The sequence below is a fragment of the Belonocnema kinseyi genome, chromosome 2 (assembly GCF_010883055.1).
Source record: "Belonocnema kinseyi isolate 2016_QV_RU_SX_M_011 chromosome 2, B_treatae_v1, whole genome shotgun sequence".
Classification (NCBI taxonomy): Eukaryota; Metazoa; Arthropoda; class Insecta; order Hymenoptera; family Cynipidae; genus Belonocnema; species Belonocnema kinseyi.
Window position 1 is genome coordinate 155,168,060 of NC_046658.1, and position 12,120 is coordinate 155,180,179.

The following is a 12,120-nucleotide window of genomic DNA, read 5'->3' on the forward strand; positions in this document are numbered from 1 at the left end:
TGCGGGGGAAACACGAAGACCAAGCGCGGAGTGCGAAAACCATCAGTCGCGCGCCGTAGGTGCGCTCAAACTCTCGAGCTAAGCTCTTTTAACAAACGAGAATTCACTATCACTAAATTACAGTGATGGAAGTTTTCAGTCTTGATTTTAAAAGTTTTGCGCAAGTATGTATGAAAATATAAAGACCAAGCATGTAGCGCGAGGTAAATACATAATCGAGCGCGAGGCGCAAGATAATAGTACAGTCGTGCGCGCTAGGCGCACTCAAACTTGCGTAAGGTCACATTTTTCTCATAAGCGCTATCGTGTGTTACATTTAGAATACGTTTAGTATTAGTGTTAATTTTCACAACTCTAATCATTACAATTACATTTATTTCTATGGATATAAATAATGACAAAAGGGTTATCACTAAGACAACATAGAGAATAATAATTATTTTTTATTGCCTTTTAATTTTGATAATAACAAAAACATAGTTGCAATATAAAAAATTATTATTTAAAAGATTAATTTATTCCATTGAATTTATTTATTACTAAGTAATTCTTTTTTCGGTCAATTAATTGCATCTATTTCCGTGACATACTCGTAACCTTTAATATTTTTAAAAGGTTCTAATAAAATCTTCACATTTCATCAATCATATGACGTTAGGCCGAAAAAATTATGTTTAGATATTTTTTATTTTTAAAAAGGGATGAGCTCTGCAATTTCTACAAATAAAGTAGCTTTAGAAGGAATATTTTTTAATTTTCAAGAAAAATAATAATTTAATATTACTTATTTCACATGTTTCTTGCAGAATTTGACATACGTTTCTTAGTTTTAAAATATAATATGTAAATTTAGAGCGTTTAATTACAGTAGAAACATGTGAAGAAAGAAGGAAAAGATTATAAATTGCTATGAAATTATCCGCAATTATGATAATATACAGAAGGGTAATCGTATATTATGTAAATAGATTGTAAACATGAATCTTTCTTATATTGAAAAGATTAAAATCAATCAAAGGACAAAACTGAATGTGACTTTAAATGCTGATTGCAAATGAGATTTTCTGATTGAATCCAGTTCCTTGGTATCATAATAATTTCGAACCCAAAATTTGAATGAAATTAACTAGAAGTGCCTAAAGTTTAATAATAATATATTAATAACGAATTCTAATTCTGTTTTAAAATAATTATAATTCAAAGCAGTTAGTCAGTGAGATACTTTGTTTACGAAAAACTTTTTTCCCTCAACTCTTCTTTGAAGAATTTTAAAATAATTTAAATTCAATTATTTGTTCGTTATCAAAGCATTTATGCAATCGTCTTCTACAAAAAAGTTGCGTTCGTTTGACACGAAAAATTTTCGGTGGGGAGTTATTATGTTTCGGAATTATTTCGCGTAACTTTGATTGAATCATCAGAAAGATACTTGCAAAAAAGAACCATTGAATTAAGCTAAAAACGTTATACAGACATATACTAAAGACAAGAAATAAATCCTCTATTTCTCCTGGCAGAATGTAGTTCACAGTCCGCCGCGAATCCTTATGGAGAGCGTAATCCTGGACCTTCTTCTTCTTCTGCTGGAATACAACATTCGTCTGGTCAACATTCTCTAGAGAAGGCTCCATTTAGCGGCAGCTCCATGTTTCCTGCTAAAAGGCGTCCTTCTATTACAGTACTTGGATATTCACTTGATAAATTAGGATATATTCGGCTCATTCCCCGGACAAATAAGGGCATTCACTTCGAATTTCGAAGATACTGTTTTCCTGTTGGTAAGCCAATTAGACTGCGAGGAGAACAGAATAAGAAGCTGCCGGTGCCAACAAAAGAGAATATTGTATTATCACTATCCAATGGTGATGTTTTCGCAATACTGGAATATAATGGGATTCTTCGTGGAATATATAAGGCAGATAGACATCATCGGAGAGTAAAAATAAACATGATAAGCGGCGAAGTTGATAATTTAACTCCAGATCAAATTCGCGATTGTCCAGTAGGCAGGAATCACCCAGTCTTTCCAGAAAGCTTTATTAAAACTTCTTCAAATAACGACTCCTTACAGTTTGTATGGAATCCTCATAACGAACCTCCGGAGCCTCTTCTTCGTTCTAGGGAAAGGACTCTTCCGGTCAGGCCTCCTTCTGATCAAGTACTTGGTTGTACAATAGAAAAAATCGGTTATGTTCGGCTCGTGCCTTGCACAAATCACAACGAGCAATTTGAATTGCGAAGATACGTTTTTCCTACTGAAGCAAAAATTCGAATTCGGATAGATCAATTGACCTACTCGTTTGAGCCAAATCAAGAATATATGGTGTTATCAACATCCAGTGGTGACGTTTTCGCAATAGTGGATTATAGTGACACTCTTCGTGGAATGTACAGGACTGATAACACTCATTCGCGAATAAAAATAAATATGAAAAGCGGTGAAGTTATTAATTTGACCCCCGATGAAATTAGGGATTGTCCAGTAGGCAAGAATCATCCAATATTTCCAAACAGTTTTGTTCAAGCTTTTGGAAATTACGATTCACTGCATTACAAATGGAATGGAAATGCCGAACACAATCCTGGTTGTTCTACTTCTTCTAGACAACATTCACTGGACCAAACTTCTCCTCGGGAGTTCCCTCTTCATGCCCGGCCAGTTTCCCCTCCGGGCAGGCCACCTTCTCATGAAGTGCTTGGATATCCACTTGCAAAACTTGGATATGTTCGGCTTGTTCCTCGGGCAAATCAGAACCGGCGATTCGAATTTCGAAGATACGTTATTCCTGCCAATAAACCAATTCGATTGCAAATAGGACGTATCTATGTGCCCGTGCCAAGAGGAGAGCACATTGTATTATCGACATCCAAAGACGACATTTTTGCAATACTGGAGTATACTGGACTCCTTCGTGGAATACATACTACGAATAACACTCATTCGAGAATAAAACTAAACCTGATAAGTGGTGCAGTTGAAAAAATGACCGCAAATGAAATGAAGGAATGCCACGTAGGCAGTAAATACCCAATATTTCCACGTTGGTTTACTAAAGAAGTTTCAAATAAAGATTCTCTACGGCATGTGTATCATTAACTTAATTGGAAAAAAACCTGAAATATAATATTGTTTGCAACCAATAGCCGGATGAAAATTAAATTTGAAAACATGAATTTCGACCTAGTATTTGTATTTATTTCAGAAAGTCCCTAGGGCTAATTAGCCTTCTAAGGAACACAGTATACATAATACAATATATAATTACAAGCACTGATCGATAAAAGTTAAATGTATGGTAGAATTGATAGACAGTTGTGAAGTTCAAATAAAATGAGATAAAATAAAATGAAATATACTGCTGGTTTTCTAGAATCGTAGAAGCTGTGTTGAAGAAGAAATCAACAGGTGAAGGAAGTAATTTATCCAAAGAATATGATTGAGATTTAGTAAATAACAAATTATGGCAGAGTAGTATATAGTAAGCCGAATTTTACAAGATATATTTTAATCTGGATTAAAATTGATGACGAATTTTTTAAATTAGACGGTAATTTGTTCCAAAGACGAGTAACTCTCATAATAGATGAAGGTTTAAGTTTACACGTTCGATCGTCAGTTATGGACAAGTTATGGACGTTTTTGTTTTTATGCTATACGCATTCATGAAGAGAAAAGTAGATCATTTGAGCACACACGTAAAATCCGTTTTTTAACTCCAAATCAAATAAATTTAGTATATATTTAACAGACTTAAAAGAATTCAATAACATATTTTATAATCTAAAACTACTTTAAAATCTTAAAAATAATTTATATTCTACCGAAATTCCTTAAAAATTCTTCAAGATTACTTGAAATTCCTTAAATTTATGTAAATAATGATTATCGACGGATACATTTAGGTTTTACAGCAGAAGTTTGACTTTCAACTTTCTCTCACGGTAATCATGCAATCTTTTTTACCCACAGACCCCTAAAAGTTCGAAGTTGTCTACTCGCTGCGCTAGTGCTGCTTTGACACAGCTGATACCAGACTGATACGTATGTCAGACCAAATATGTTTATTTGCATTTCAAGTGCGAACCTTAGTTTTTGGCTTTTGCATTATTTGTTCATAATGTTCGTGAGCGATTTTTATTGTTTCGACCCACTTTGATTAATATAAACCTCAAAACTAGCCCATTGACAACATTGCGAATTGCTTGCTGTGTTTGACGACAGCACGGTCGATATTTCTCCAAAATAGTAATGAAAAAAAACCTTTTTTGACTGCTCTAATTATTTAGGACCAGAGACACATTCTTGCGTCAGTTGGTAGTCCATGTATCGGCGGGAAAATTTTAATATCTTGAAGTTCTACACATTGCCGATCGTCGTACATATCTGGTTCTCTTGATATCCTCTTTCTTCCATATGTCCAAGATTTCGCTCTAAGTATCTCGACGTCAGCAACCATCCACATATTACATAATAAAAATAAACAAAATAAAGCGAAATGCGTTTTTCAATATACAATTTTTTTATAATTACTGTCCCTAGGTGTGGAGTGCCGTGCAGTACCCGAGGCGTCCTTATAAAAAGCCTCGAAACATAATGAAAAAAACCGTAAAATTAAATAACTTGGAATTTTGTGAGTTGCAAAAATTTTGTAACTTCACATTTTATAAACAAATAAAAATTTTCCCGATAAAAATGATAAATTTTAAGACAAAGGCAGAATACTTACATTTTCCTAAAAAAAATTTATTTTCAATTTAAAGAAAACTATATATTTTTCACAACTAAGTACAAAAAAAAACACTAAAAATGGTAAAAATAAAGCATAATGTTCAATGTTTACAACACCCTAGCAGGACATGCTACTTTTCTATACACCGCTTTGTACAATTTCACCACCATGAACGCTTTGATCCTTTTGTTTATCCCCTCTACCTTTCTGCAGTAAAAAAAACTTTATATAATATTTCCGCCTGCGTGGAGATCAGGAATTAATTTTGAATGTAAAGAGGAATAGCATTGAGATTTTTTTTGGTATTTTTGAAGAGCCCGAAAATCTGAAACTGTGTTTACACCATGAAATTCTGAAAAAAAATTGTTTGACAAATTCATGTTTTAACAAATTCTAAAAATGAATATTTTTGACAAAAATTATCTGCGTGATAACACTCGTTTGTTTTTCAACGTTAAGGTTTAAAGCCTAATAATTGGGTTTGCTATTTTTGAAGAGCCCAAAAATCATAGACTCTATTTACACTGTAAAATTCTAAAATTGATCATTTTTGCACATATTTATATTTTCTTTGTAACCAGATGTTCTCTTCGAACAGTAAAGGATTGGAGCCCAAAAATCGATGTTGGCATTTTTGAGGAGTCCAAAAAGCAGAAAGTATGTACACTGTAGAATTCTCAAAAATATTATTTATTGACAAAATCGTATTTGCGTGATAACCAGGGGTTGTTCTTGAAGATTAAAAGTTAAAATCCAAGAATTGGTGTTGTTATTATTATAGAACTTAAATTCAGTCATCCTACTTACACCGTGAAATTCTAAAAATTATTATTTTATAATCACCATTTCAAAAATTAGGAAAATACACCGAACGAATCAATAGAAAATAAATCATTACAAAATTCATGCAGAATAATATTATTAACTGTAAATTTTTATATTTTAAATGTCACTAAACCTCTCCAATTGTATTTTCGATTTATCCTTGCGAACCGAATAAAGTAATTTCCGAGAAAAAAGCTCGAACATCAAAAAATAGGAGGCTCAGTTGCCAGATTTTAAAATATATATATCCATCATTCAAATGCGTGAATTAGAGCGTTTATAAGACGAAAATTTTAGGCAAGGAAATCACGAAATTAATGGAATTTAAGGTATTCAAAGAATTCATCGAATTCAAGGATTTTTCAGAAATCACAAAATTCATAAAATTTACGAAATTCATGAAATTCGCGGAATTCATGACATTCGCGAAATTCGCGGAATTCATGTGACGCCCGGAAATCACAAAATTCTTGCAATTCACGGAATTCACGGAATTTGCAGAAATTATGGAAATGAAGAAATTAAAAAATTTCGGGAATTCGCGTAATGCACAGAATTCGAGATATCAGCAGAACTCATAGAATTCAAGGAATTTGCCAAATTTATGAAATTTAAGGAACTCATGGAAGTTCATGAATTTCATACTTTCCTTGAATTCCTTGAATTTCCTTGAATTTCGTGTATTCTAATTATTCCACGATTTCACTTAATTAGTAAAATTAGCTGAATTCCGTAAATTGCACGATTTCCGTGAATTCTATGAATTTCGGGAATTCAATGCATTCCAGGAATTCCGTGAAATCCATGATTTCCGTGATTTACATGCATTTAGTGAAATCCACTCATTCCGTGATATCTATGAATACCGTGAATCCCAAGATTTTGTTAGATTCGGTGTATTTCGTATTTTCCGTAAATTCACTGAATTCACTGAATTCCGTCAATTCCACTCATTCTTGAATTCTTTTAATTCTGTGAATTCCGTGCATTCCACTAATTCTATGAATTCCTTAAATACAATGATTTCTTTAAATCTCGTAAATTCCTTGTATTCCGGACATTCGGTGAATTTGTTGTGTTCCGGGTATTCTGTGAATTCCGTGAATTCTGCTTATTACATGGAATCCGTGATTTTTGGGTTATCTTACGTTTCGGAAGTAAACTTTCAATACATGTAGCGGAAGTTTCCAACAGAAATATTTAGCTGTATAAAAACGAAAGAAGAAACTTAAAAAGATCCATAAATCAGCGAAAATTCGTGTCTAGGTGTTAAAAATATAGAGGTATTTCTGTTATAGGCCGTAATTATAGTGAAATATCCAAAAAATGCGAGGAAATTAACAAACTTCACATCCGAATGCATTATACGGATTTCAAGGAAATTTCTTTTCTCGGTACAAGATGAAAAATTGACTACTGTAAGTTAATATATTTCTATAACAACTAAACTTTTTTCTAATCTAAAGATAATAAAATTATACACAGTCTGTCGAAGATACTAAATTCTCTAACTTAGCAAGTTGGTCAAAATTACTGATTTATAAAAACAGTTTATATAAAGTAAATAAATGTTTAACTCAAACGAACTAAACGTTTTATCGAATCCAAGCGGACATATTCTTTGAGTTTAATATATTCTCAATTCACTTGTTGGCCTAAAGAATTTTTTTTCTTGTAAAACTCGTGAGAATTATTTATAATGTTATTCAAGTCAAGTTACTCGAAATCTGATGATATTTCCTAAACTTTAGTAAAAATTTATTACAATATCGGGACAGTTTAGGATCCTTTAAAATCATTCAAATCACCCAAAATCCTATAAAATTCTTTATAATCTCTCATAATATTCGAATACCTTACATGAGCCATAAAATCGTTCCTCGTTATCCGAAAATCTAGAAACTTCTTTAAAGCCCCATGAAAATTTGTTAAAAAATTTAAAGTAAATACTTTGAAGTATATTTAATCACGCAAATCATGGGAATCTGTTGAAATGCCTTGAAATATTTCAGATCCTTTCATACTCTTTGAAATAATTAAAAAGCCACTGAAAAGTTATTTGAGAAAACAAGTGCCAGGTACTTCAGATCCCTTGTACAAATATTTTATTTTATTTATAAAAGCGTTTTTACGAATGTGTCTGTATGTCTGTATTTTTGACTGCATGTCTGCCGGCATGTATGTCTGTCTGTATGTCTGTTTGTATATATGTCTGTATGTCTGTCTGTATGTCTGTATGTCTATATGTCTGTCTATATGTCTGTCTGTATGTCTGTCTGTATGTCTGTCTGTATGTATGTATGTCTGTATGTCTGTATGTCTGTATGTCTGTCTGTATGTCTGCCTGTATGTCGGTCTGTATGTCTGTATGTCTGTGTGTATGTCTGTCTGTATGTATGTCTGTCTTTCTGTGAACACGATAACTTTTGAAAAAATTAATCTATTAGATTGCCCTTTGGTACACTCTTTTAGTGTCCTAAACTAAAGGTCAAGTTCGACAGCCAGGCATTTTGGAAAAAATTCAAAATGTGGGCACATTTTGAATATTTTTAAGACCACGTTTTTCAAAATTCAAAAATTCTCTGTACGGTTGCTCATAGTATTCAAAGAAACGAGCAACTTACTCTTAAGACTTTTTTCAAAAAATCTAAAATTACTAGAGTTATAGCATTTACAAAATTCCAAAAACACACACAAAAATGACCCTTTTAAGCCAATTAACAGACGATATGAAAAAATGGCCAGAGAAGAAAAGGTTTAATTCCTAAATGCCCTAGAAAATTATCATGACAACTTTTTGAATTTTCTTGATAAATCAAAAATTAAATTTTGACAGCAAGAAAAATAATGGATAAGAATAATATACATTTATGGAAATGATATACAATTTCAGGAATAAACTCGAGTGCGATGAACGAGATACGTGATAAGAATGTGTTCGTTAAAGCCGAAGGAGCTTTAACAAAAGAGAATTCACAATCACCAAATTACTGTTGTCGATATTTTTACCTTTAACTATAACTCTGGTGACTTACATTTTATCGAAAAGATAAATTATTCGAAATTCTAACTAGAACGAATAACCGTACTGAAGTCGTTAATTCATAAAAACATGGTCTAAAAATTTTGAACATCCTCTAACTTATTGAGTTTATGTCAGAAATAGCTGGTTTACGAACACGATCTTTTTTTTAACCCTGAAACTATGTGCCAAATTTCCACTTGATCTACTTAGTCTTACAAAAGTTATTCAGTATTCAGAAGATCATGATTATCTGTAGTCTGTGTACCTTTAATTTGCAAATATCGAAACTGAAACAGAATAATCTTTCTGATTCGAAGTAAGATCAAAATTTACGTAATTTGTAATTATATTACATTGTAAATTGAAGTTTATTCAGTTCTTAATGAATGTCTAACGATTCATTTTCACCCAGCGACTTTAATTTTTGGCAATCTTAATAGCATTAATATTCATGTGTCGGGACCGGGAAATTTCCCTAGAAATTAAAATTAGCAGCTTTATGTATTACTTATACAATTGACGAATTTTATGAGTAATATTGGTTTCTTTCGAATATTTAGGTACTATGTGAATAATATTAATGTATTCTAATCCCTTTTGCAAGAACGAACTTGAATCTGAAAAACAACTATTCATTTTAAAGACCAGAGTATAAGTTCATGTACTGCTCTTTCTTATTAGTTTTCCTATATGAAGCGAACGCAAACATGGTATTGGAATGACCGTTCATAAATCCAATATATGTATTGGAGCTTTTGTAAGACGAAAATTGGGCACAAGGAGTTCATGAAATTAATGGGATTCAACGAATTCAAGGAATTAAAGGAATTGTCGGAATTAAAGGAATTGTCGGATTTCATGGAATTCAAGGAATTCGTGAAATTCACAGAATTCGCGAAATTCACGAAAATCATAGAATTAAAGGAATTACCTAAATTTATTAAATTCACGGGAGAACTAGAATCCTCGGAATTCATGGAAGTCACGGAATTCACGAAATTGATGAAATCCCTTTAATTCATCGAATTCATGGACTTGATGGAATTTACTGAACGTGATAGATTCGCGGAATTCACGGAATTCTTTGGACTAAGTTTATTGGATTTTTCCTCATGCTTTAAACCTTAAAAGCAGGAAAATTACATTCCTCAATGAACAAGAAGACTGGACATATTCTGATTGTAATATCAGGGTAGAATCCTAAACAACGTAATTCATGGAATTCATGGAATTTACTGCATTTGCGGAATTCACTGAATTTATGGAACTCAAGGAACTTATGGAATTTACGGAATTCGGGAAATTTGAGGAATTCATGGAATTAGAGAAATTCAGGACATTTATGAAATTCAGAAAATTTACAGGATTAATGGAAATGAGGAAATCTATGGAATTCACGGAAATCTAAGAATTTAATGAACTGCGTGAATTCTGCGAATTCTGTCAATTCTGCGGATTCTTTTATTTCTGTGAATTCCTAGGATTCTGTGAATTCTTAAAATTCTGTGAATTCCTAGAATTCTGTAAATTCTTAGAATTATGTGAATTCCTAGAATATCAAAGCGTTGTTACTTCACGATTAAAAATAAACTTCCAATTAATGTACTGAAAGCTTCCAATAAAATTTTATAACTATATTTAATATAATAATTTGGTAAATTCGGCCACTTTTTTGTCGGCTACTTTATAGTCATATAATGCCTATTTGTATATGTACACTGTAGAAACTGAATATTCCCTTTTTATAGTATTATTTTATTGTTTTCTATTCTCAAATAGGTAAACCTCATGCTGTTATTTTTAATAAAAAGACCAATTTTGGGATCCCGTCGGTGATAACATTTTAATACCACACGGTTACAAATTTCTGTTGGAAACTTCCTCTGCATATATGGGAAGTTTATTTACGAAACGTAAGGTAACGCTACGATAAATAATGTTGTAGTTTCCAAATGATGGAATTGGTATGGTACCTCACATTTATTGTAATTTTATAATATAAGTTCAGTAGCAAACAATAATTCTGTATCATACTTGCGGCCGTATAGCTCAACACCTGTTTAAGCGAAAAATTTAAAAAAATGTTAATCATTTCTCGGAACACTCATTCCTGACAAAAGAAAATAATTAATTTTCTGAAGAAGCCAAAACTTTGTTTAATATATAGGGTGGGTGTTCACGTGCGGAAAATTAAGGAAATATTATTATATATAAGTCTGAGTGAATCAGGCGTGAATTCACTAACAATAACAACATTTATTGAAATAAATGAATATTTTGGAATATTACATAAAGATTACGAATCAAGATCGAACTGGAGATGAAGTAATCTCGACGGCGTAGGACGCTTAACTACCGGCCTGGAAAACGCTCTTCCAGGTCCAACCCTTCGTTCAGCTTTTCCTTTGGCAAAAACTATCAGTACTTGGCTGAAAATGGTACGTAGATATTTTACCTAGTTTCAATTTTGAGGGATAAGGCTACATCAAAATGGAAATATAATGTCGTTGTGCAAAAGAAAGTTATCTACGGTATCAATAATATTAATTAGCTTTACATCTTTTGCGAAATACCAATAAAAATGGTATCGAAATACAAATCAAAATCGTAGATCTAAAACCAGCCTGCAAACGTTCCGGAAAACGAATTCTTTTGCCGTATCGTGTGTTAAAGCGATTTTGCTCGTCTCTTCTCTATGGTTGCATTCCTGGCTGTTGTCGTTGTCGTTCCTCTAAGTTATCGTCATTTACAGCTTCTTCATCAGCTGCGTTTTTATTCTTGGTATTTTCTTCACGGATGAACGCCCTTTTTAATCTGTCGTTGGAAACTGTAACCTGTTTTCCTTTTATTATAACCGTGTAAATTGTATCGTTTCGTTCCTTAACTTCAAATAGTCCATCATAATTTGGTTGAAATAAATCACCTACTGCTTCATGTCTAATGAAGACGAAGGGTGAACAAGATAATTCCTTAAAAACGAATGTTTTTCTTGCCCCAAACCTTGTCTCTGGAATTGGTTTCAAATGGCTCACTTTCCTCCGAGGGACTTTTACAGAATAAGAATTGTTTTTGTGGTACTTAATTCCTGCTTTTAACTGCCAATGCAATCTTCCGACCATCCCGTTTGTTGCTAGATGGTACTCTGTCGTAAGCAGAAGATTAGCTCCTATCATCTGAGCAAATTCTTTGAATAGTTTTGACTAAAATTGCCGTCCTTGATCGGTTGTAATTTTTAAGGGATCTCCAAATCGAGATACCCATTCGTTGACAAAAGCTCGTGCGATCGTCGCTGCTTCAATGTCGGCAAAAAACACTCATGTGCGGCGAATTAGAAAGTTGGGGTTTAAGATGATCTAGAGCCTACAATTTTCATCCGATTCCATCTTTTTTTAAAATTAAAGCTAATTTAATTCTGAAGAGGTCTGTCGAGGGTTATTTTGCTGAAAAGGCTCTGTTTGTATGTTATTTAAATTGCAAAATGCCAACAAACCATCATTTTTCATATTTGAGCTGTCTATACTGTAGCATTCATTGATCTTA

At 32.6% G+C, this 12,120-nt stretch overlaps 1 protein-coding gene across 1 annotated transcript; it reads right to left on the minus strand.

The window, feature by feature from the left end:
• Window positions 1–11,273: 11,273 nt before the first annotated feature.
• On the minus strand, window positions 11,274–11,753 carry LOC117183027. The gene has a single exon (XM_033376171.1). It carries the CDS (start codon window positions 11,751–11,753, stop codon window positions 11,274–11,276), a length of 480 nt encoding a protein of 159 aa, XP_033232062.1.
• Between the last annotated feature and the right edge of the window lie 367 nt (window positions 11,754–12,120).